The sequence below is a fragment of the Octopus sinensis genome, linkage group LG1 (genome assembly GCF_006345805.1).
Source record: "Octopus sinensis linkage group LG1, ASM634580v1, whole genome shotgun sequence".
Taxonomy (NCBI): domain Eukaryota; kingdom Metazoa; phylum Mollusca; class Cephalopoda; order Octopoda; family Octopodidae; genus Octopus; species Octopus sinensis.
Window position 1 is genome coordinate 56,588,098 of NC_042997.1, and position 27,057 is coordinate 56,615,154.

The 27,057-nt window shown below is 37.2% G+C and overlaps 1 protein-coding gene across 3 annotated transcripts in view; it reads right to left on the reverse strand.

Annotated features, from left to right (window-relative positions):
• Positions 1–27,057, reverse strand: part of LOC115217526 (neurofilament medium polypeptide) — a 39,479-nt gene that overhangs the window by 11,932 nt on the left and 490 nt on the right. The window contains exons 1-7 of one of the 3 annotated variants that reach the window (XM_036501065.1): positions 16,988–17,241; positions 13,614–13,738; positions 12,523–12,697; positions 7,458–7,556; positions 2,127–2,267; positions 1,244–1,313; positions 442–564 (exon numbers count right to left, since the gene is read on the reverse strand). In XM_036501065.1, the coding sequence (XP_036356958.1) occupies positions 442–564; positions 1,244–1,313; positions 2,127–2,267; positions 7,458–7,556; positions 12,523–12,697; positions 13,614–13,738; positions 16,988–17,078 (824 nt within the window). In that variant the 5' untranslated portion in view covers positions 17,079–17,241. Of the gene's footprint in view, positions 1–441; positions 565–1,243; positions 1,314–2,126; positions 2,268–7,457; positions 7,557–12,522; positions 12,698–13,613; positions 13,739–16,987; positions 17,242–27,057 lie in introns of those variants that run through there. The other 2 variants (XM_036501060.1, XM_029787252.2) reach the window with 2 other exon arrangements.

Sequence of the window (27,057 nt, forward strand, 5' to 3'; positions counted from 1 at the left end):
CTTCCAGCTTGCTCATCATCTTCCAGGGATGTTCTTCCACTTTTGAAGTTCCTGTGCCTCTCGAAACATTGCATATGACCCATTGCCTCACTGCTGTAAGCTTGCCAAAACATTCTCCATGTCTCTGTAGCAGACTTCCCAAGTTTATCACAAAATTTCATGTTGGCTCTTTGTTCATGACAAAATCACAGACTACAGTATACACATGACCACAAAAACACAAATGTTACAACTTGCAAAGTAAACACAGCAATGTCACTCAGCACACTGCCTCATGAAGTCATTGCTAGCTCTAACTGTGCATGCGGCTGTGTGCTATCATCTGTTGGTGTGCTACAGAACTAGTTCAGAAACTTTTTGATACCACCTCATATAGACAAGACAAGAACTAATTCAAACAATGCAAGTCTACAAAAGCAAATGATGACAAATCATACAAACATGTTTGTCTTTGGAGATTCATTTATATCATCAATGTCTTCCTTTAATCCTTCTTTATTAGTTCCAGGTTGTTGACTTGTCAAAATCTTTTGGAAACTTAATTTTCTGCTCTCGGCTTTAGACCTGTGAAGGAAAACAATAAATATATGTTATAAAGCAATGATATTCAAACATCTTTGGCACACTACCCATTTGGTTTCATACAGCATATTTCATTTCCAGTGACACTTAGAAGAGTTGAGTCACATAGAACAGTATAAAATATCAACAAATGTAATTTGAAATCACTTTTAATGTTCTTAAGCAACATTAATGATTCTGAATATAAAGAAAGCTTGATTTAGAATCCAAGGTTTTGAAAGGTATATCTAGAATAATACCTCAAGTATAATTTCATTCGAAATAAGTTACTTTCAAACAGCTTCTATGGAAGTAAAACATAGATGAGAATTAAAGTAACACAGAAAATCAATACAGTTTGTAAGAAATAAGTTAACACATCAAAGTAACACTTCCTTTCATAAATTACATCAAATCAAATTATTGAGAGCTATGAATTTTGTATGATATTACATTCACAGCAATCTTCAGTGAAGGTTGTTTTGTTTTGTTTTGTTTTTTGAATATTTCTGTGTATGGAAGTTAATCATAACATTATCCCAGGTCCACATGAAATGTGGCTAATTATTTGATACTGCATAAAAGAATTTGCTTAGGGTAAAGATAGCAGAATGAAGGCAATGATAAGAGCTGTTTCAATAAACGCAAGCATAGAAAATAGACGATGACAAATTATACAAACGTTTTTCTAGGTAGAGATTCTAGTGAGCTTTCATTAGTTCTTTTTGAAACATCTGCTTCCTTTGATCTACCTTTTAAATAATAAATGATGATTAAAATAATTGTCATTTTTAATAAAAATACATTATGAAATTACATTTATAAATAGATATATGCTTTTTAAGAATTAAACTATTTCAAAGGATTCCTTTCAGTTTCTACAATGTGACTCTATTGTGTTTACTATGGGAGGAAAACTATGTTGGTTTGGTATCCTTCAATTGCATTAAGGCTGGAAAAGCTTGAATAAACACTAGCATCTCTCATATGGTGTAGAGAATATTGCTTACAAGCAAATAATAATATAATATATTAAATAACATTTAAAACTAGTTGATTTTTTTTTTCTTAAATCAAATATCATATCATCATTACTAATTGTCTTAGTGTTTACTTTTTCCTTCCGATGTAATATAAAATAAATTTTGCCATTTTATTTTTTCCCTCAAAAAATTATCGTAGATACTTTCTGTAAGATATTTTACAACCAATTCTAAGTTTAGTCCAGTAAACCCAGATCTAGATAACAGATGCTTAAGAATTTATTATTTGTCACTGTTCATATCTATCTTCAGAAATAAACTTTGTTGGAATTAAGTACCATCTGCATTTATATGTCACATAATATAGAGGATGTGTATCAGATGCAGACATTGTTCACAGGTATCTTCAATGAAAGACTTTGCTCAAATTATGCTCAGTCAGCTGTCTCACCAAAGTCCAAGTCTCATACCTTTATCATCTATACAACAGAAATTTGAGACTGTTACAAAGTATTAAATGATTTGTAAGAAATATATCAATGAATAACAAAATGCTCCTTAAAATGTTCCAACTCAACTTACCTTTTAAAGTTGTTTTTGATTGTGCATATTTCTGTCTTGAGTTTATTGAGCCCAATTGCTTTTCAGCTGCAGCTTTTGCAAATAAAATTGCAATGTTAATAGCTGTCCAGCCACTCTTATCCGTCTCTTGGATTTTTATCCCTGGAATTAATGAAATTATATGTATTCATGAAATGGGAGTATCAATGTAAGAATTTTTACAGGAAAAACAAATTGTAATAGAGATAACTAATGAAATTGAAATGTAACTATATTTGATATGCTGAAGTTTAATTGAAGTGCGTTCTGATTTTGAAATTTAATTGAAGTCTACCCAAATATGATTTAGAAGTGTAATTTAGTTGCTGTTACCACCACTACTGCTATCATTGTCATCATCCACATCATCATCATCAGCAGCAGCAGCAGTAGAAGCAGTGGCATTTTCCACCTGCTTTTCTATGCTGGCATGGGCTGGGCATTTTTGTCTGAGGCAATGTTTTATGGCCTGATGCCCCTCCTGTTGCTAACACTTTTAGCTACCTCTTACAACACACAGAGATGCAATGTACCATCATATATTTTAAAGTTTAAATAAAGTGATGACCTTGAAGTGTACAGATTTATTGATCTGTGAACAATCTTCTTAAAGATATGTTTACTTTGACCTTTTGTGTTACTTTATAAGAATCTTGTAAAACAGCATGAAGTATTAATTCTTTAATTCTTTAAATTGTTTCATCTTTAAAGTTGTGGTCGTGCTGGGGCACCACCATTGGGCATTTAGAATAGATAAATAAAGGATTACATAATAACAAAGTTGTTTCATAAAATGTAAGTTACTTATGGATCAACAGATATTTGCTGTTAACAGATATTACAAATGAGTAGTATGAGTGTATTTTGAAGATCTTTGAATTTTAAAAAATGTGTATCAAAATTTTCCTTTATGCTTTGTGAAATAAGTTCTATCCATTCAACTTACTTTTCTCCCATGTCTAAAGCCTTGCTGTTTCCAAGCTAAGTGTTAGATATTATTTAAGCTGATTAATTCTAGTAAAAATGTGCTAACTTCAATACTGTCCTGAAAATTTGTATAGCCTGTCATCTTTTCTTTGTTTCAGTTTCATTTTGGCCAGTGAACAGATACGAGGGGCGTTCAATAAGTAATGCCCCTGACCCACTTCCCATAGCAGTAGAGCAACGAAACTTGGCACAGTTATTAGTCTTTTTCTACATAGGAACCACCCAGAGTTACACATTTCTCCCATTGCTTGATGCAGCTCTGGAGACCGTTTTTGTAGAAGACCCCAGCTTGGTCCTCCAACCTGAACGTGACTTCAGAAATCAAGGCTGCATCATCTGGGAAATGCTTTCCTTTCAAAAACAACTTCATGACTGGGAAGAGGTGAAAATCAGAGGGTGCAAGGTCAGGAAAGTAGGGGGATGGGGGAGGATTTCATAGCCATACGCCTGTGCTTCTGATCTGGCGACAAGCGAGTTGTGGACCAGAGCGTTGTCCTGCAGGAGGAGGATGCCTTTGCTGATCTTGCCCCGCCTCTTGATTTTGATAACTTCTCTTAATTTCCTCAAAAGTGAAGCATAATAGGCTCCTGTAATTGTGGTACCCTTTGCCAGGAAATCTGTCATCACTACTCCGTCCTGGTCCCAGAAGACTGTGAGCATGACCTTGCCAGCGGAGAGCTGCACTCTTGCCTTCTTTGGAGGGGGTGAGTCACGGTGCTTCCACTGCATTGACTGGGCTTTGGTCTCTGGATCATCGTGATGGACCCAGGTTTCATCCTGTGTAATCAGTCTTTTGAAAAATTTTGACTTATCTTCTTGGCACATGTCCAAATTCACCCTCGAGCACTCGACGCGTTCTTGCTTCTGGAAAGGCGTGAGCAACTTGGGAATCCATCTGGCAGACACCTTTTGCATATGCAAATGGTCATGAATGATAGTTTCCACAGACCCGGAACTAATCTTGACCTCATGGGCTATTTGGCGAATAATTATGCGTCGATCTTCCAAAATGGCAGCCCGAACTTGACGGACAGATGCCTCATCAATGGCAGAAGGGGTGACCAGATCTGGGAGCTGTTTCCACAGAGTTCCGACCATGTTTGAATTCACGACGCCAGCGTTTTACAAGGTCATATGATGGGGCATCATCACCATAAGTTACTTTCATTTCATCAAAAGTCTCCCGTGGTGTGCGTCCTTTCAAATACAAAAACCGGATCACTGCTCGACACTCAACAGGCTCCATGTCACACTTGACTCGGTTCAAACACCTGTAAATCAGAAACCACAATTAATTCAGAGCTGTAATTTGCCACTTACTCTATAGAGATATAAATGATTGCACATGCAAAATTTCAGCTAGATCAAACAAATGCAAGTGGGTCAGAGGCATTACTTATTGAACGTCCCTCGTATATATTTTTCCTACCCATTACTGTGACTCTGCCACAGTATAGCCATACAGCTTGGTTATTCATGGTGCACTCTCTCATGCCACCCCACCACCTTTCTTATGGAAATCTTTCTTATGGAAACCTTCTATACTGGAAACCTGTATAGAAAGCTCTCTTACACCACTCCCTCTTCCCTCTGGCCAACATCAGCTCACCAGCAGTGATAGTAAGATTCAGTGCAATATAAAAAGCCAGCATTCTCCACTGGATGTGTAATAACAATGTGCAAATACAACGGAGAGTAAATGATTTAAAACTGGATATAAAAGGCATCAGCTGTAGCGTACAAGAGAGAAGACTACACTGGTATGGTCATGTGATGCATATGAATGAGGACAGCTGTATAAAGAAGTGCTGATTGCGGAGGGAACCTGTAGCAGCAGTAGACCCAAGATAAAGTGGGACAAAGTAGTGAGAAAGGATCTTCAGGTGTTAAGTCTCACAGAGGGGACGACAAGTAACTAAGACTAATGGCAATTTGCTGTGCTTGAGAAGACATGTCAAGTTAAGTGAAATCATGGCCAACCACACATACAGGTATATTCTTCACAGTCATGAACCCACCTCGTGCGCGCACACACACACACATTACCCATCCTCTGTCATAATTCTCCTCTTTTCCCAACACCTACTGCAGGCTCCACTTCTCCACTCTCCCCTATTGTGCCTTACTCAATGCAGGTCCCTCCGCTCTCTTTCATGTGCATATCCATACACTCTCTATCTGACTCTGCTCCCACATATCTATCTGACCTGCTCCCAACCACTCCAATTTCTCTCATTTGCTACAGTCATGTCTTCCCCTATCTCTAAACATATTCCCTCACATTCTTATGAAATATCTCAATCCTCTCTGCACTACCCATACTCACCCCCATCACTGTTCCCTGTGGGTAAGCCCAGTTACATCTTCAATGCCATCTATCTGTATCTCTCTCTCTCACTCATTCTGACTATTTATTCATCTTTCTCTCTCTCTTCCCTCTTCTTTCATTTTCCTTGTCCTACCGCAGTTGCCAAGTATCTCCTCTATAGCAAGACAACTATCTCTGTCCTATTATACTCTAACCTCTTGCCTAGCACATAGCCACTTCCTTCAGTTCCACTGCCTCTCTCACCTAAGAGGTCTTCGTCTTGCTAGCTGCTTGGCACCAGCACTACATGGAAAGCTGGCACCACATAAAAAGCACCCCATACACTCTGTAAACCAGTTGACATTAGGAAGGACATCCAGCTATAGAAACCATGCCAAAACAGACAACTGAGGTCTGGTGCAGCTCCTGTCAAACTGTCCAACCCATGCCAGCATGGAAAGCAAATGCTATATGCTAGATGACACTGTCACTGTTGCTGCTGCCAATGATGATGACGCCAACACCAACCCCACCACCACCACCATCTTCAGTGTGTTTTAACTGTGTTATTGATATATGGTAACCAGATATTGTATGGGAACCTAGCATCTGTAAAGTTTGTGGTGATTTAATTTGGCTACCTTTAAAAAAGACTACATTATTCTTTTCTACTCTAGGCACAAGGCTCAAAACTTTTTTAGATCGACCCTGGTATGCAACTGGTACTTAATTTATCGACCCTCGAAAGGATGAAAGGCAAAGTCGACCTCAATGGAATTTGAATTCAGAATGTAAAGACAGACAAATACTGCTAAGCATTTTACTCAGCATGCTAACATTTCTTCCAGCTCACCACCTTACAAAGTCTACATTATTTAATGTACAGAGATCAGGTCTATGCTCAAAGAATAACTGGACTTCTTTCATAGCCTGTACATTGGCCTCAGAAACCTTGCAAAAAAGTCATGAGTTTTCTCTTCCTCCTTTCAGTAAGTCATTAAAAAACTGTACTGTTCATGCATATATATAGGAGTTGTGTTTTAGGTTGTCATTGTTGATCAGCCATCAGGTCAGCCTTGATAGCACAGACATGATGAAAAGCAGTCCAGACATGACCAACCTTTTTTCTTTTTGTTTACTTAGAACTACCTTGTATAAAAAATGTATTTCCTTTTTTAATATGATAGGGTGTAATTTGAAGGAATTTTGGTTGTTGCTATTTCTAGAAGATAAATTATCTCATAGAGGTTCCATCTTTTGCAGCTGAAGTAGACAAAATTTTCTTGCCTCAATTGGAAGTCTTTAAGAGCTGTTCAAAGAATCTGCACATAAGAGACGTGAGCTGTCTATGTTACATGTGGACAACAAGTAAAGAAGAGTGGTGATATCTGCATAACAATGAGTGTGGTTAGATGTGATATGAAAAACAGAAGGTTGTTAACATAACAAGAGTGTTGGAGAGACAAAGAACTTTAAAATACACCATAGACGAGAGAATGTAAGCCAGAATAAGTCCTAACAAGACATACTGTAATGGAGTAATTTGATTGGAAACTTCCAATCCAAAAGATGAAAGATTGGAGCATAAAATAAACACTTTTCCCTCAACAGAATGTTAGTTTTTTACAGGTTACTTTCCCCAGGAAAGTTCTGATACTCAGTTCTTTGACTCCCATCTCTATAAACTGTGATATATATATATATAGAGATGTTTTCGATCTATTTTGGATACTTTGCCATCAAATTTGAATTCTTTGCAAACAAATTTTATTACAAAGAATTCAAATTTAATTGCAAAAAATTCACATTTGATGGCAAAGAATTCAAATTTGCTGGCAAAGAATCCAAACAAGATCGAAAACATCTATATATATATATATATATATATAAAATCCCAGTAGTGGATTTCAATACAGTATCTGTTAAATGGATTTTCTACATAGAACACTTATTGCCCATGAGAATCATACATAACAATATTTTTGTATCAGTGAAGCAGAGTATTGCTGTTTACTTACCTTCATCAGTGAGCAGGCTTATAATTTCCTGACGTCCATGAGATGCAGCAATGTGCAGTGCTGTTCGACCCCTTGGAGTTTTTCTTTTGACATTCACACCTGTAAAAGTTGATTTCTTATGATTATATACCCGGCCAATTTTAGAAGAGAAATGTATATAGCAGACTGAATATTACTATTATATTATTAATGGTACTTAATTGTTGTTGTTTAACCTTACAATTGAGTTGATCAATGATCAAAGGCTTTCCAGCTTCAACTATCCTTTTATTCAGAATTAGTGTATCTAGGACTACACTATCTAACGAGTCTTTTCAACTACTGCAGAATGTGAGGAATGAGATTTGACAGCTATTACTAGCAGATCTTGTTGATGAATGGTTTGTGCTTCTTCTTGGGTAATAACCTTAATCCATTGTCCCTGTTGGCTCTTGGCTGTCTTTAGTGAAATCCACTCTGTTGCAGTAATTGAACCAAGTCTGTAGATAACCTATCAGTTGTAGCTTCTTCCTCTTTTGCTCTCACCAAACAAATAAAAAAATTAGATACCATTTCATGGTTTATGAGTTCAAAGGAATTTATTGTGTTATTTGACTGAACATCTATTCAGCATGCTTCACTTTATCTCAGAATGGTGAATAAATAATAGGAGGTAACACAATGCCAGGAATTCCATAGTTTTTTGTTAGCATTCTAGTATCTAATTGGGCTGACTCAGGATAATGGGTAGAAGGGGTCAAAGCAATATTTGCCACAGAATTTCATCTTAGACAAGTAATTTGATTTCTTCTGACTAGACACAGGCCAATTTTTGCAGGGAAAGAGTAAAGTTGATATGTTGAATATTGGTCCATTATTGTTAGTTACTGAAACAGGGGAAGGCAAAGATGACCCCAACAGAATTTAAACTAAGATTGTGATGAAGCTAAAATTGCAATGCATTGTCTTGAAAAACCATTTCCTGTGAGTTACAGCCAGCTACTGAGTAACAAATTTAGAGCCTAGCCCCCAAGTCTTCAGCATAAAACCACGAATTTATATGGATATGAGATTATAAGAACATTCATAGTTTTCTTAGAAATGGTTGAATGAGTGAAGAGAATTGGCTTTAACCTTTTAGCATCCAGATAACTTTGTGAAATCTAATGCTTATTTATTCACATTGTTTTGAATTAATCCTGCATTGTCTTAAAGTGTCAAAATTTCAATGATGTGGTTGTATATTTTTTGAATGACATTATAGGGGAGGTGTGGGAGGTTGGATCTGGTCAGTTTTAGCTTAAAACACATAGAATATTAGGGCCAGTAATGACCAGTTTAAATGCTAAAGAGTTAAGAAGTAAGACTTAATCTCAAATATATATTTTTAGAAGTTCTTGCTCTATAGTGCTGACCAACTCATTGTTGTTGAAGATTTCAACAAGATATAGTGGTATTTTTATAAGTAATTTGAATATGATATTAGTAACTATATTTTTCTATAAAGCCTAGCACATTTTTTGCTCAGTGAGGATTTTCATATGTAATGAGAATCTTCCATTGATAAATAATCTTCAGATAATCTTTATCTTGACTTCTATTAAATGATTCTTAATTATAAAAATTGAATGTCACTAATTTACTCCTTGAATAATTTTTTCTTGCATTAAATGAAACAATTTTTGTTTTCCTCTCAACTTTACCAGGATGAGCAAAATATTTTCCAGATATTTTATATAATAAATGAAATACATTATTGATTAAAAAATCATCTCAGTAGTTTATATAGCACAAAGAATATCAGTAATAAATAGTCGAGCAATTTTAGAATGGAGCTTAACAATCTACATCATCTATCTGTCTCAGCTAACTGATTTTCTTTGATAATTAATGTAAAACTATTATTTGAATCAATCCACTTTTAAATTATGTCATTTTTATAAGGTCTTCTCTTCATTATTTACATTATTTACACTCAACAGATATTTGTCCTCATCGGGTGACTTCCCCAAGACACCTGAAGAAGGCTGGAGAGTATATTAACCGAAACGTTACTGTTAACACCAACAAGATGAGGACAAATATCCGTCAAATGTAAATAATGTAAATAATGTACATAATTCCTTATCTCTTAAATATAGAACTTCTCTTGTTTTCCTCTTTATATCATCTCTGGGACAGTCTCCATTCTGAATAGATTTTGGTAATTCTTGTGTTCTTCTACCTCAGTATTTTTATTGGAACATATATTCATGCTTAATATTTCCTTCAGTGCATCTTTCAGTTGTGTATTTGTAATTTTATAAAGAGAGTAATGAAGGTTTACTAACTGAAAGAGTATGATCATGAATATAAGTAAACAAAATGAGGTTCTCTGAAGTAACAGTACTTGATAGGGTGTGTAGCTTGAAAATCAAGGTATCTCTCCAGATTGACCCATCACTTTTCTGCTCTGGTACAATAGAAATGTGATTAGAATGTCACAGAAAAAAATCTCAAGATAAATTCTTTAATCTGAGCTAACAGGCAAGGAAACCTAGTAATAGACCGAGAATGAGATGGCTGAATAATATCCATAATCTCAATTGGTCATGCTTAGAGATCTAGTCAGAAAGTCTAATGACAGATGCTTCTGATAGGACCTTATGGGGGAGGTGCCTGAAGACTCTTCTCCCACAATCCTCCCAGGAATAGTGTGGGAGGAGAAAATGGATGGATAATGATTGAGTAAGAAGTTCTCGGCCTCAATTCAAAGAATAAAATACTTCTGTCTAACAATAATAACATCAAGAAATAGCAAAAGGAAACTAAAGAGAATTAAAGATTTCATGGTAGGTGAGCTCTATATGAAGATTATTATATTCATAGGAAATAGTAAAGATCACTAACTTCATAAAATTCATTCTCCCACTTGCAAGTAGCTTTTCTATTCATTCAATACAGTTGCAATAAGAAAGTTGGATACTAAAATGAAACCCAGGAGTGTAAAAGGAACTTTAATTCTAATGACAAGGAGCTTAGTGGCACCATGACCACAGTGAAGATAATCCATCTAGGAAAGGAGATATTCTGGACTAGAACTGATATAAGGTGGAGAAGGGCCTTAATCTTGCAAGGCGAGAAGGCATGTATCCAGTGCTGCTATCAGTTGTTGATAAGAAAGGCAGCTAGTCATAAAATCTTTGCTTATATCATGAAACTGAAGATTACAATTTTTAACAGCAATTTTGTTAATAGAACTGATATCAGACACATTAGTACTGTGCACAAAGGGATAGTGCCTGATGTGAAAGGTCTCTTGACCATTATCAAGTCATCTTTTCAGAACCTTCATTCCAAGCCTGCCATTGTTGATATTGGTAAAATGAAGGATAAAATGGGGGGAGATGGTTAAGATGTTAGAAGAGAAATAGCTGGATGCATATTGTGTGCAAAAAGTGATATGGGAAAGGTACTTCAGCTAAACACACAAAGAAGCAAAAGCACTGGTTTCACTGATGATGCATGCATACTCAAAGCAGAGAAGTAGATAAATGTTAATTGAAATCATCAGAATGATTAAGTAAACTCAAAGAACTATTAGACAGTATGATAGCAACTGTTTTCTCTATTTGTACTTTACAAGTAAGATTGAGAGATGAGCAAAATTACTGAAACAACCATGCAGGCTACCTTGAGAATTCATGACAATGATATTGTCGACATAGCTGCTGATTTTAATGATTATCTAGGATATACTGGTACATATGGAGGCAATAGTCATATTACAAAAATCTTGGTCAAGGAAGGATCAACACTTCAAGAGTTCTGTGGTGCAAATGACCTAACAAAACAAACTTTGGTAAAGCAACCAGCCAGTGGGTTTAAGAGCCAGGTTAGCTTTATATTTACCAGATGACATGGGATGCTAACAAGCATCCCATTGAAGTTTTCAGTTTCTTCCCCCATTCTTGTTTTTATCTGCAAATATTCAAGTTGTGCCTTAACAACATCATCATCGTTTAACGTCCGTTTTCCATGCTAGCATGGGTTGGACGGTTCAACTGGGGTCTGGGAAGCCAGAAGGCTGTGCCAGGCCCAGTCTGATCTGGCAGTGTTTCTACGGCTGGATGCCCTTCCTAACGCCAACCACTCCGTGAGTGTAGTAGTTGCTTTTTATGTGCCACCTGCACAGGTGCCAGACGAGGCTGCACAAATTTGGGAAGGCATGAAAAGGTCATGGGCACTTCTTCTAACTAGAAGGAAAAGAGATTAATGGTTATCAAATTAAGGCTGAGGACCAAACACATTCAGAAACCTAGCCTAATAATAAGGAGTAGGAGGGTATACACAAAAAGCAAAATTTCCAAACAGCTCCAATCGAAGATTATCTCAATAGCAAGGAGAATAGATTACAATATAGAGGTAAGTTGGGAATTTCTAAGTGACAAACAGTTTCAAGTTATTGACTACTTCAGTGGAAAGAACAAGGCTGCAACTAAAAAGCAGGTAATGTGATGGATAGGATTACAAGAGTTAAGCAGCATTCCAAGAAATAATGGCAAAAAATTGTGTAGCAAGGATACTAGTAAATCATGAGCCTTGATCATGGGAGATCGGTGGGGATAGAGAGAAATGAGTAAACATATCTGTTGAATATGTAATGTTAGCTTTGAGTTACTCAGTCCAAATCAGTAACGGGTAACCAAAGAAAAGAAAACGTGGTAAGATGTGGTAAGGAAGCATCTCAGGATATTGAACCTCACAGAAGATGAAAGATTGAAACAATCATCAACATGTTGTGCGGCAGATGTATGTCTCACATATCCCATCATGGGAAAAACAGATGTTAAAATGTTAATGGTGATGATTATGAACTGAAAGAACCAGCAACTATTTAATAAGGATAGTAGGCACAATTCCTCACTCGATTTTTGGTTTTGATTAGATGTAAAAAAAAAAAGTCTAAGGGAGTGAACTCTTGCTCAGCATGCAACCTCATACGCCAGCACTTATTTCTCTATATTATCTTGATTTATCTATACTCCAAAATTTATTAATATGTAAGGTATAATATTGAATATTCAAAATAGCATTCCATTCTTACCTTGAGCAACCAGTTCTTTGCAAAGTGGCACCAAACCTCGATTAGCTCCAATACACAAAGCAACGAAAGCTCTGTAGGCAATCCAGTCTCTTCGAACATCTTCTCTCATAGCTAATATATATTGACTTTCTGGTGCTTCAAATTCAGTGTCTTGAGTTACTCCTAATCTGAAAACCTTTCAACAAAGATACAAAGATTTAAATGGCAAGGAACAGAAAGCTGCAACATTTATATCTTCCTTTGAAATTAGAACTAAATAATAAATGCAGCTTATCTCTATTATATATTTCTTTATTACTCGCAAGGGGCTAAACATAAAGGAGACAAACAAGGTCAGACAAAGGTATTAAGTCGATTACCTCGACCCCAGTGCGCAACTGGTACTTAATTTATCAACCCCGAAAGGATGAAAGGCAAAGTCGACCTCAGCAGAATTTGAACTTAGAACGTAACGGCAGACGAAATACGGTTAAGCATTTCGCCCAGCGTGCTAACACGTCTGCCAGCTCGCCGCCTTAGGGGAAATGAATATAGTCAACTGAATATTACTACTATATAACAAATGGTATTTATTTTATCAATCTTGGTAAAATGAAAGGAAATATATAGTAACTAAAATCCATGAAACATTTAATTTAGTTCTTAACTGTTGGTGCCATCTCAACACTGTTTACATTTATTCTTTTTACTTGTTTCAGTCATTTTGACTGTGGCCATGCTGGAGCACAACCTTTTTAGTCAAAGAAATTGTCCCTGGACTTATTCTTTGTAAGCCTGGCAATTATTCTATCGGTCTCTTTCGCTGAACAACTAAGAGGACATAACACACACCAACATTGGTTGTCAAGCGATAATGGTGAGACAAACACAGACACACATACATATATATATATATATATATATATATATATATATATATATTTATATGTATATATATGACGAGCTTCTTTCAGAATAAAAGAAAACTCTAAACCTTTAGAAACCATAGAACGTTTGGAAGAAGGAATAAAAAAGACAAATGTTTCTTTTTTTTCCTTCTTTTCTTAATCTGAGGAGGGATAAACCAGATAAAATTTAAGGCATTTACAAACCTCATAAACATCACCTTTAATTGCTGCTTTTACAAGATCTTTCCATATTGTCCAGACATCAAGATCTACTTCTGTTTTAGGAAGAATGCGGTTTTCTGCAAGAGTTGTGTCATCCAACAAATCTGCTGCATTGAACAGGTAAACAGGTAAAAAGAGTGTCAGTAAATAAACTCGGAGTCTTTTCTATAGAATACAGGGAATGTTAGTTACTACTACTACATTGTGACTTTAAGGAAGAAGCCATGGAAAGAGTTAATATTTATCAATTGTTGCAAGGAAATTATATTTATTAAATGTGTGTAAACTTTGTCATTTTATCTGTTTGTACGACTATGTGGTTAAGCAGTTCGCTTTGAAAGTACATGGTGCCAGGTTTGATCCCACAGCACAGCACATTTGGCAAATATCCTCAGATTGACCGATACCTTGTAAGAAGCATTTAATAGTCAAAAACCCATCATACACACACACACACACACACACATATATAAGAGAGAGTGTGTGTGTGTGTGTGTGTGTGTGCATGCGTGCATGTTTGTGCATGTACATCTTTCACCTGTGTACCTCAAGGAAAGATACAAAGAACAAGTAGGAAAACAGAAAAATGATATTTTTATGAAGTCCCTGGAGATATTTTTTCCCCATTGAGTTGCAAACACTCCCTTGACATTCTTATCATCAGAAATGCAATGAACGAAGGAGTGGTCAGTTGGAAATTTTGAACCAGTAACCCTATTGTTTACATATTGCAATATACAATATACAAAATATTTATTAATCATTTAATTGCACTGCCAACAAATGAACACTATGCAAATTAGTTTAACCATTTCAGTTAGATCTTGGTTTGTGTCTGATTTAGTGTTAGCTATTCAGCTTTCTTCATTCAAGAGAAAAAGGGGTACATCTTCCTATCACTTATCCCTCCATCACTCTTCTAACAACTGCATTATTCTGCTGCTATAATCAATTAAGAGCAGAGCTACATGTACCATCATCCTCTCTTGTGCTACCAATTATCTTTCCCTCTTCCCTGAACTACCACCTCTTGATATATATCCCCTTATACTTCACAGCTCTCATATTATCTACTAACTACCCTTTCTATGCTGCCAGTATCACTCCCTCTCCCTAGAGACACTTCCTGTTAACACCCAAATTTCATTAGGAACACCATTTCATACTACCATGCGTGGGTTGTTGCCAGTGCCACCTGGCTGGCTCCATATGCCAGTGCCACATAAAAAGCACCATCCGAACGTGGTTGATGCCAGACACCCCTGACTGACTCCTGTGATGGTAGCACGTAAAAAGCACCATCCAAACATGACCAATGCCAGTGCCATCTGACTGGCTCCCATACCAGTGGCATGTAAAAAACACCCACTACACTCTCAGAGTGGTTGGCATCCAGCATCCAGCTATACAAAGATTGCCAGTTCAGACTGGAACCTGGTGTGGCCTCCTGGTTTACCAGTCCCCAGTCAAACCGTCCAACCCATGCCAGCATTGAAAACGGACATTAAACTATGATGATGATGATGATGATTATATATATATATATATATATATATATATATGGGCTTCTTTCAGTTTCTGTCTACCAAATTCACTCATGAGGCTTTGGTTGGCCTGAGGCTATAGTGGAAGACACTCTTAAAATATAGAGTTGAATTTTGTGTTGCCACCTGTTGGCAACTTTTTTCCTCACCCATTTTGTAGGGAGTGTTACCCATTTTCCTGGGCTCTTTTCACAGCTATACCCCATTCGAAATTTGCATTAGTTTTTGTATGAAAGAAAAAAACCCAAAGGGAGCATGGCTTGTTTGTAGTTTGTAAGGAAATGTTAAACATGCCTGAAAAAAACATGGTCTTTTCCCCAACTTAAAGACACGAAGAACTATAAAAGAATGTGAATAAATACTGGGGGTAGGGGAAAGAAGAGAGAACAAACACTTGATCATTCTCGAACTCCCAGAATAAAAATGTAAACACCTGAAAGACTTTCCCTCTTCTTTATTGTTAAAAGTAAAGAAGATTGAAAAGATTGATCGTATTTCAGTCTAATTGTCATTGTAAATGACTGATGCATTCCTTTCTCTGTCTCTATCGTTTCACTCCTTTTCTCTACAGTTAAGAGAGTGAAGCTGCGTGGCTCAGTGATTAGGGGTATTTGGCCAACAATCATATAGTCACAAGTATGATACCTGATGGTGCACTGTGTTCTTGAGCAAAGTACTCTACTTCACCTTGCTGCAGCAGTCCACTCAGCTGGCAAAAATGAGTTGTAGTTGTAATTCAAAGGGCCAGCCTTGTCATTCTGTGTAAGGATGAATCTCCCTAAGAACTACATTATAGTATGCATGTCTATGGAGTACTCAGCCACTTGCACATTAATTTTATGAGCAGACTGTTCCGTTGATCAAATAACAGGAACCTCGTCATTGTAAGCAACAGAGTGCCACTTTTTAAAAAAGAGTGAAAAAGAAATGTTCCATATCATAAGGCAAAAATGCCATGTGTTTAGTATAAGCAGTGAAAGCTAAGATGAAATAATTGCTATTCCATTATGTGTTCACCCTCGACTCATGCTCAGTTTGATAACAGCAGCCTGAGCATCGGTGTTTATCTTGGTGCTTGGCCTCCAGATCTGTGAGACCAACAAATGCCGCTGTTAGGACTGGATTAACACCCATAGTGAACTAAAAAGATTTCGCTGCCCCTATATAGGATCTTTTTTCATTTTCTTCCAACCACTTGAAGGTTTATCTTGCTCCAGTCCACTCAGCTTCCCAAAATGAATTGTAACTGTAATTGAAAGGGGCCAGCCTTATCATATTCGTGTGAGGCTGAATCTCTCTGAGAACTACGTTAATGGTATGCATGTCTATGGAGTACTCAGCCACTTGTAAGTTAATTTTATCATCATGTAGTAATGAAAAGTGAAAGTGACATCCAATATTTGCTGTAGTTGTCTTTGATTTAACAATGTCTATGTATCAACTTTTCTTTCGATCTATGCATCTACTTTTCTTGCGATGTGATAAACATTTAAAAACAAAACAAACGCCATCACCACTCACTGTCTCTTTCACTCTCTCTCTCTCTTTCTCTCAAAAACAATTATATAACACAAAACAAACACCTTCACCACTCAATGTCTCTTTCACTCTCTCTCATTTTGCCACTCACTTCTTTTGAAGTGTGACACACACCACAGGTACATACAAAAACAAACAAAACTAAGTGTATTAATATTATTGACACATACACCCTCAACTCTAATCATTTATTTCTCTCCTCCACTCACATCACACTAGTGAACTTAACCACTCACTCTTCCTAATCCCTTGTCTATTCTTTCTTATACTCACCTTCTTGTACTTTGAAAGTATGTTCTGATACTTCATCACTATCAGTTTTCTTTCCAGTTACTCCCACCCTTATATAATGCAAGGCAACCATACATCTCCTCTACAGCAAGACACCTATGCCCGTTCATCTGTCATACTTCAGCATCTCAACACTGGGCATAGAACCACTTCCCTGTCTACTGCAATCCCATTTAGTTGAAGAGTCATTTTCTTTGTCTTGTGAGTTAATCAGCAGCCTCACTAGTGCCAGTATTTCATCCGTGTGAACGTTCTGAGTTCAAATTCCACTGAGGTCGACTTTGCCGTTCATCCTTGTACCTTTAGTAGAAAGGATATTAGGAAAGGCATCAAGCTGTAGAAACCATGCCAAAACAAATATTGGAGCCTAATGCAGTCTTCCAGTCTTTCTGTCAAACCATCCAACCCATGCCAGCATAGAAGACGGACATGAAATGATATTCCTTTCTACTAAAAGTACAAGGCCTGAAATTTGAGGGAGAGAGCTAGTTGATTTCATCAACCCAATGCATAACTGGTACTTATTTAATCGACCCCGGTGGAATTTGAACTCAGAACGTAGCAGCAGATGAAATACTGCTAAGCATTTCGCCTGGTGTGCTAATGATGATGATGACTGAAATACATGTGTGTGTATGAATATAAGTGCATGTCTATGTGTTTGTGTTTATCACTGCTTGGAAAATGCAGGCTGCATTTTAACAGCAGCTAGAGTTGCAAACTCTGTTTGGTAGGGAAGTGGATGGTCCTGAACAATTCTCCTCATCTGGATATTTTGTTGAATTCCAAAAAGGATATTTTTATGCCTTGCTTCCACAAATGTAAATACACTTGTTGAGTCCTACCAAGCAGCTGAGACTGGTGTAATTTATTCCATTCCAACACTCTCAGACATTCTTTTCCTTATCCCTAAACACCTCTCACATGTACACATACGTACATGTAATACACTAACATTGCCTTTTCCTCCATCCACTTGCTTTACAATCTAACTTTTTTCATACCCGGGTTAATAACTTTGAAAGCCTTTTTCAAAATGCATCTTGATAAATTCAAGGTTTTCTTAGGTTTCATTTTCCAGCTTCTTGCAGCCAAGTAGTTTGCTTTGCTTTTACCCTTCTACCTGACTAGATGTTAATTTTTGAAACTCCAGTACAAATGATGTCTAGTTATACATTTCCAGTCAAATGATGATTAGGTGGTTTCACTTTCTGCTTAGCAAAGTCTGACCCTGCATGAAATCGCCTGGCATTTTTGCTTCGCCACAACTTTGTTTTTAATTTATAATTATATATTCAAACTGTTTGGTTGTTTGTGTGTTTGTTTGTGTGTGTGTGTATATGTGTGTGTGTGTGTATATGTGTGTGTGTGTATATGTATGTGTGTTTTCCTCTTTTTAATTTAGAATAAAATTTGACAGGCCACCTACTCAGTTGCAAGGTTGTGAAGGACAGCATTTTGTTTTGTTTATCATCCTTACAAATTTTTATTACCCCAGATATTGTGATCATTTGTAGTGTACAAATTGAAGAGTTGAATTCTCTTCCAAAGAATCCAAGATCAGCCATACTTTGCTTTAGGTGGATTGGTATGTATCCTGCTGCTCTGATAATAATAGTTATGAATCTGAAAGTGCATCCTGAGCACTGGATTTGCAAACTCTTTATCAATGGTCCATAGATGTCCTCTTTCTCTTGAATTTTTTAACTACACTGAGTCCCGAGGGTAGCTGATTTCCACAAAAGAGCACATCTTTTCCTTGCCATCTCACACAACAATATCTGGTCGGTTGTGTTTTAACTTGGTTGCTGTTTTAATTTTTAAGTTCTGCCAATATCTTATTGACCCATTAGACTCAATAAGGTCAACTTCATTTGTGGATGTTTTCTTTTTTGTTATTCTAGTCCAAACTGTTCTGCCCACTACATCATGCCTCATGGGAAGATAATATCTGGAAAACATTCTCTCACAGTTTCACTTCTTCTTTTCTGCACAAAGCACTTCAGTTAATTATTCTGTCCCAGAACTGAAACTCTCTGGGATTCATAACTTGTCCATATCTTTTTCTGTGCAGACACGAAACTTGACACAACTTGCAAAAGACATGAGCACTGCTCTCTTTTCTTTGACTAACTTTAAAAAAAAAAAGAGATCAGGTCAACTACTAGACAATTGAAATTCAAGCAAGCATGATATTGCATCGCCAATTTAAAGGATTTGAGTTCAAATGCACTGCAGGCATTCCATTTTATATTTGTATAGTTTACTTAATTGTGTTTTTCAGAATAAATATCAGATCTTCAGGGTATGTCTGTCACCTGAGATAGACTGACATTTTAATTAGAGAGTTTATATTTCACCTGCTTCTTGCCAAAGAAGTAAAGCTAACAGAAGTCTTAACACAACACATTTTTTTTTTACTGACTGTCCATAAAACCTAAAGGCAACATACATTAGAATACATCTGACATACTGAGGATGATGCACCCTCTTCTTTAATATATTCTAGATTACATAAAAATATTTTGGCAGATATTAAGTAAGCTTTAACTCATCAGTCTACAAACACTGACCTAGGTCATACAGTGTCGCATTTTCATCTCGTTTTCAATTAACTATAATGGATACTGTTTTGAACTTGCAGATTATGCAATGTCCTAAAGTAAATCAATTTCATGCACTTGTCTCTCTCGCTTCCATCAAAATAGTTGTCAATATTTTGAATGGTATGTAGAAGGCTACAGTGGCATGTAAGATAAGATAAATGGGAGGAGATAATGTATAAAGAATGGGTTTAAGTGAGCAATTCAGGGAAGTATTGTAATAATAGTTGTAGAAATAGAAGAAGTGTCTATTTAATTGATTGGAAATTGTTGTAGAGACCCAGAAAGTAATGGTTTGTCTACTATGCAAGCTAACAAGTAGTTAGTAGATTTTATAAACACATGTATATGGCAGGTACTTTGATCCATATATCTGAAAAGAATTTTTGTACAGAATGTATTTTTACCATGGCTATTCAATGATGATATATTAATTGTCCCTCAAAAGAAAAATTAAATATTTGTGTTGCAATCTTAGCTATATGAAGAAAGTGCATGTTCCCATATGTCACAAGAAACTGTTTGGCATGACATTTACAATGTAGTTTGGAGCTTTTAGCTATCAGCAAATAGTTTATGAATGACATGTTTCCTTGAGATATAGTTTTGAATGACAATGGAATGAGACTCCGTTACTATGTGGTTTCTATGTTTTGAGTAATATAGTATTTGCTTTCTCAATGATATGGATAAGGACTGTAGGCAAAATCTAAGGCAGAAGTATTGCTGGAATATTTTATTGGATATGTCTCCAAGGTTTCCATTAGCATAAATGTAACTATTGTCATTTTAAGGAGTGGAATATTTATCACAATTGTATCAATTAACGTCAGTATAAAGTAGTATGAATCTATCTATATGTCATTATAAAGTAAATGGTCCATAAATCAATAATGATGGTATTATTATTGTTTAAATCCCAAGTCAGACCATTAGGGTGATAGCTATTTCCAACAGCTGGGGTGACCATGTAGACACTCCCACCAGAGGTGATGCCAAAAAGGGTAAAAGATTGTCTAAGTAAGTAGTCAGCCTGAAATATCTAGGTTTTGTATGTGGGAGACACTAAGAGCAGAGGTATAGCTATAATCAAAGATCAAAATGGGCATTCTATGTTGATATCTTTGTGACCAGGTATATGCTGTAAGCTTACTTTCCAGTGCTTGAAATGTTGAAAACAAAACTTGTTTGCAATTGTAATTACATTTGTGTTTTGTTACCATATAAATTACTCTTGTGTATTTTATGTCTACTGAAACAAGGTGACCACAGTTTCCTTTATCGGCCCACTGGTTAACGGAAACAGCATCTTTCACAGTGATGCCAAAGACATGGCTGAGATCTTGCAAAGTCAATACTACTCTGTTTTCAGTGACCCTGATTCAGTAGACTCAAGCAGCTTTGCTTCTCTGAATCCTCAACATGTCCTTTCCAACATAACCTTCAACGCCACTGATATCCTAGCAGCAATAAAAGAAATCAAACCTGATTCACTGAATATCATAAATGTCAATGAGATGATGGTCAAGCTGCTTAAATTTATGGCAGTTGAAGGACCATATACACCTGTAGTCTCCAAGAGGCATTAATTCAAAAATAATTATAGTTGGTGATTAAAAACTTCTAGTATCTATTGAAAATAAAAATGGAAAAATAAAATACTGCATTTTAAAATTTAAAATGAAATGCTTTATTTTTCATTATTTTTTTTTTTTGACAATCTAAGCACTTGTGTGGGTCTGTGGTATGAACTTTGCTTCCCATTCACATGGTTCTGAATTTAGAGCTGCCCAAAGCCTTGAGTGGATTTAGTAAATGGAAACTAAAAGAAGTCTGTCATATATTGGCACACACACACACACACATATATATATATATAAAATACAAAAAATGGGACAAGAATGCAAAACATCCAGACAGTTAGGTGATACAAAAAAGGAACAACAAAATATCCAGACAGATGCTACAAAGAAAACAAGAACGGGTCATTCGGAGTTTTCTTTCCTCAGTCAAGTTCCAGATTATCTTTGCAATTTCGGATGGTTATACTCGAGATTGTTCCAATCTGGCCAGCCACAAGGAAAAACTAAGCTAAGAGCATTAGATTCCATGGAAGAAAGCAGCGAATGTATACGAAAACAAGGACAGAAAATAATGGAGAAATGCTACACAATTATAACTGCAAATAACAGGACATAATAACAGGTGTCTTTTGACTAAGGACAAATTAAATTAAGCTGGCATATGTGAAAGTAAAGCCTTATGGCAGGGACATAAGATATGACAGACACAGGAAGGAATATAGATGTTGCACGGATAGTAGTCGAACCAAGAGAGAAAGGTCAGGCTTTGTTGAACACCAGTTACATGGGGCAAGAAGAGACAGAAGTAGAGGCAGAGGGATAGAAGAATTAAGGAGGAGTGAGAAAAAAATGAAAGGGACACAGTGAAGTGAAAGAGGAGGGAAAGTGAGCATGAAGAGGAGGCCAGGAAATGTGAGAGAGGGGGAACAAAAGAACAAAGAGTGGAATGAACAAAGTAAGTGTGAAAGGGCTGATAGAAAGAAGGAAAGAATGAAAGAATAATAGAGTCGTACAAAATTTAGATATATATACATACTTACATATAAGAGACCAAAATGTACATGCGCCACTATATTTTTATATATAAAAAATACAAAATTGGGACAAGAACGTAAAACATCCAGACAGTTAGGTGATACAAAAAAGGGACAACAAAACATCCAGACAGATGATACAAAGAAAACAAGGACGGGTCATTCAGAGTTTTCTTTCCTCAGTCGAGTTCCAGATTATCTTTGCTATTTCAGATGGTTATACTCGAGATTGCTCCAATCTGGCCAGCCCCAAGGAAAAATTAAGCTATATATATATATATATATGTGAAGGGATAATTAATAATTATAATCACCTTATTAGCATATCACCATCATTATCATTTAACGTCCGTTTTCCATGCTGGTATGAGTTGGACGGTTTGACTGGAGACTGGCAAGCCAGGAGGTTACACCAGGCTCCAATCTGATCTGGCAATGTTTCTACAGCTGGATGCCCTTCCTAACACCAACCACTCTGAGAATATAGTGGGTGCTTTTTACATGTCACCAGCACAGGAGCCAGTCAGGTGGCACTGGCATTGGCCACGTTCGAATGGTGCTTTTTATGTGCCACGGCACAGGAGCTAGTCGGGGCAGGGGGCTGGCATCGACCATGTTTGGACGGTGCTTTTTATGGGCCACTGCCACAGGGAGCCTGTCAGGCGTCTCTGGCAGCGACCCATGCATGAATGAATGGTGTTTTCCATGTGCCACCAGCACTGGTAATGGCCACAACAATTTCCATTGGATTGTGATTTGATTTTAAAAATAATAATGAAATTTTTGTATACAGTGCTCAGGTGCACCACAACTTGTCAGAAAGTGCATATAAAGTACATACAGTAATGTAAAAATGTCTGGAAAGCGAACAATGTATGAGTCAGATACATGCTTGTGTGTGTATGGAGGGGAGAAAATCAGGTGTAGTGTTGGCGAATCTCAAAAAGCATGGAAGTTTTGAAGGATGCAGTGCTCCGACAACTAACAACTGATGCCGGCAGTTTGTTCCAGGCTTCAGCAACTCTCAGCATGAAAAAATGTTTCCTGAAGTCATGGGAGCTGTGCTGTTTTCTGACTTTGTAAATATGTCCATGGGTGTTAGATGGGTGGAGTTTGAAAAGGTGCTCAGAGTTATTGTTTGTAAGATGGTTAATAATTTTATGGGTGTCTGCCAAGTCAGCTGCCAGACGTCGGAGTTTCAATGTGTCCATGCCCAGGGAAGTAAGGCGTTCAGAATATGGCAAATGCCTGATAGAGGGTATTCTTTTGGTTGCAGGTCGCTGAACGGCTTCCAGACGATTGATATCCTGGGCAAGATAGGGCTTCCATACCGGTGATGCAAATTCCAGGTGAGGTCTTACCATAGCTATATAAAGCCACAGATAGATAGCCGGAGAGCGGCTCACAAAGGATTTGGTGAGTGATGCCAAGACACCCTCAGCCTTCTTGACAATTTTAGCGATGTGTTTTGTCCAATGCAAATCACTGTCGACAATAACACCCAGGTCACGTTCACATGAAGACTTTTTGAGACTAGTGTTGTGGAGGGAGTAGGTGGACGCTGGGTTTCTCCTCCCAAAATGCATGGTGGTACATTTGCCCACAGCCAGCTTGAGTTGCCAGTCCATGATCCACTGCTGCATTGTGTCCAGGTCTGCTTGCAATAGGGATCTATAATGTACAGAATTTGACCTCTTTATTTCGAGGTACAGCTTGATGTCATCTGCATATTTCAGCACTGTGGCATTCTTTAAGTTGGCATCTATGTCATTAACATATGCAACAAATAAAAGGGGGCCAAGAACAGATCCCTGTGGTACACCAGATGCCATCTCATAGGGCGAAGAGTGCTGTCCTAGAACTGTGACAACCTCTTTTCGGCCGAAAATAAAGGACTTCAACCAGTTATAGAGTTTGTCTCTTACACCCAACGCAGAAAGCTTCACCATAAGTCTTTTGTGTGGCACAGAGTTAAAAGCTTAGCAAAGTCCAGGTAAACAACATCCACCCAGGATCCGCGATCAGTGATTTGGGTAACGTCCTCAAGAAACTCGATGAGTTGATTACAGCAGCTGGAGTTAGGAATAAATCCGAATTGTGACGGCTGGATGAGGCTGTGAGACTTCCAGAAGTTCCAGAGGGTTTCTCTGATACAGGATTCCATTGACTCAATAGGTCTCCTCATGCACAGAATGTCACCTGACAATTCAAAGGTACTTTTCAAATGGGCTAGTTATGCAACACTGGTACAGGCTACGGCTGTGATCTCACTTTCCTTGCCAGGACTTCTCAATCACAGCATATCTCTAGAGGTCTCGGTCTTTTGTCACTGCCTTTATGAGGCTCAACATTCAAAGGTCATGCTTCACCACCTCATCCCATGTCTTCCTGAGTCTCCCTCTTCCACTATTAGGGAGTGACACTTCTTCACACAGCTCTCCTCATCCATACGCAGCACATGACCATACCAACGCAGTCGTCTCTCTTGCACACCACATCTGATGCTTCTTATGTTTAACATTTCTCACAGAGTGCTTACACTCTGTCGTGTGTGCACACTGACATTACACATCCAGCAGATCATACTAGCTTCATTTCTTTCAAGGCTACGCATGTCTTCAGCAGTCACGGCCCATGTTTCACTGCTGTGTAGCATGGCAGTTCACACCCATGCATCATACAATCTACCTTTCACTCTGAGTGAGAGGCCCTTTGTCACCAGTAGAGGTGGGAGCTTTCTGAACTTTGCCCAGTCTATTCTTATTCTAGTGGCAACGCTTTCTGAGCATCCACCCCCACTACAGACTTGGTCACCTAGGTAGTTGAAGCTATCAACTACTTCTAGTTTCTCCCACTGGCATGTGATGGAATCAGTTTTCTAAGCATCTGCAGTGTTTATTGCCCCTGTGCATCTGCCACACACAAAAGCTATCTTCCCGGTTAACCTTCCTTAATATAGTATTCAGTTAACTGAATAAACATCAGCTAAACTTTAATTGATCAGAAAGTCGAGTCTTTCACAAATCCATGGTATAATCCAATAGGCATAAAATGTGATATACAGAGTGTATAATAAAAATAATTAAAATGAGGTTGATTTTGTGGGTACTACGCACAATGATTTTTTTGGGTACTACGCACTTAAAAACGATAGGAGAAGCCTTTTCGGTAAAAAAAAAGAGGGGGAAATATTTTTAGACGAAACGGTATGTGATTAAAGGGAGATTTGACTGTTGTTTCTAGCATATCCCATGGCCACTTTCCTCGTTTCTTTCTCACTCTGACAAGTATTAGTTTTTCAATATTTTCTCCCCAATAATAGCATAAATTCATTTATGCTACAAATTTTTTTTTTTTTCTTTTTTGGAAAATTTATGATTTTTATCAACCCTAAACCTTACAGGTCATGGGATATGCTAGAAATAGCAGCCAAATACCCCTTAAATCACACATGCTTTTCGTCTGAAAATCTACCAAAATTCATCGAGTGTAGTGCTCACAAAATCGACCAAAATCGGTCCGGAGAGGGGAAGATGGGAGTGAGGTATAGATTATAGAAAGAAAAATAAACATTTTCCAAAAATTTTTGTTGTTGTTAAAAAGATGCTCCAGATCATTTCCAAGGACACCGTGAAAAAAGAAATTCCCCGTTAAAACGGAGAAATTCCAACTTATGTGGGCAACCTATCGCTGACGCCCGCCGAGAAATTCAAATTGACATGCACGCAGGGAAACATACAGACATGCATTAAATAACACAGGTATGGAGCACTTACATTCAGGACTCTGAGTTTATGAGCAACAAACTCATTAAACTTGCAAAAGATGAAGTGCAGCATTTATTGTTGAGTTTTTGCACAGAAAATCAAACCTGTGTCATTTAATAAATTTAGTCCTCTATTTCCAACGATATTGAGGTCAATATATTTTCTTGTTACATGAGGTCTATCGATATTGACGTATGTGTGTGTGTGTGCCTTTGTTTCCAACCACCCCTTGACAACTGGTGCTGGTTTGTTTACGTCCCGCTACCGTAGCGATTTGGCTAAAGAGATCAATAGAATAAGTACTAGGCTTTAAAAAATAAGCACTAGAGTATATTTGTTCGACTTAAGCCGTAGAAAGCGGTGCTCCAGCATGGCAGCAGTCCGATCACTGAAAGGAACAAACGATAAATAATGAGGCATAACTACAGATTTCTGGGTCAATATAAAGATCTTCACCCGTGAACAAAAACAAAAAAATAAACCAGCCTGCTGGGTGTTGACAAGTATGTAGAAAACGAATATGAAAAGGAAAAAAAATTTGCGCTAACGACCTTAGGGTGGGGAGAGGACTTTCGGAAAATTCACAAGATCCGATTTTTCCGACATAACTTTCAGTAAATGGATATATATTGATTTTTTTTCGGAATCCCACGTTTTTGTTTATGGAGGATCCGATTGTGAAAAAAAAAATTTCAAAAATCGCATTTTCAAAATTTCGAAACATCCCCGAGTGGGGAACGGTTCTCAAAAATAACCCCAATTGTTTTCCCCAAAATTCCTATGTCCTTGGAATCTACACAGTTCGAGGTATATTTGTAGGAAATTTCATTTAAAAATATCCATCTTCTTGAAAGTTAAGACGAATTGGACTCCGGGGAATTTTCCGAAATTCCCCACCTCAACCCCTCCTAAAACACTTTCCCAAAAAATTTGTATATTCGGAATCTACATGATATAAAACATATTCGTAGAAAATTTCATTGAAAAAATATCCACTTTTCTGAAAGTTATAATCATCCAAAATCAGGGGTGCAGAAATCTGTAATTATGCCTAATGAAATGTTA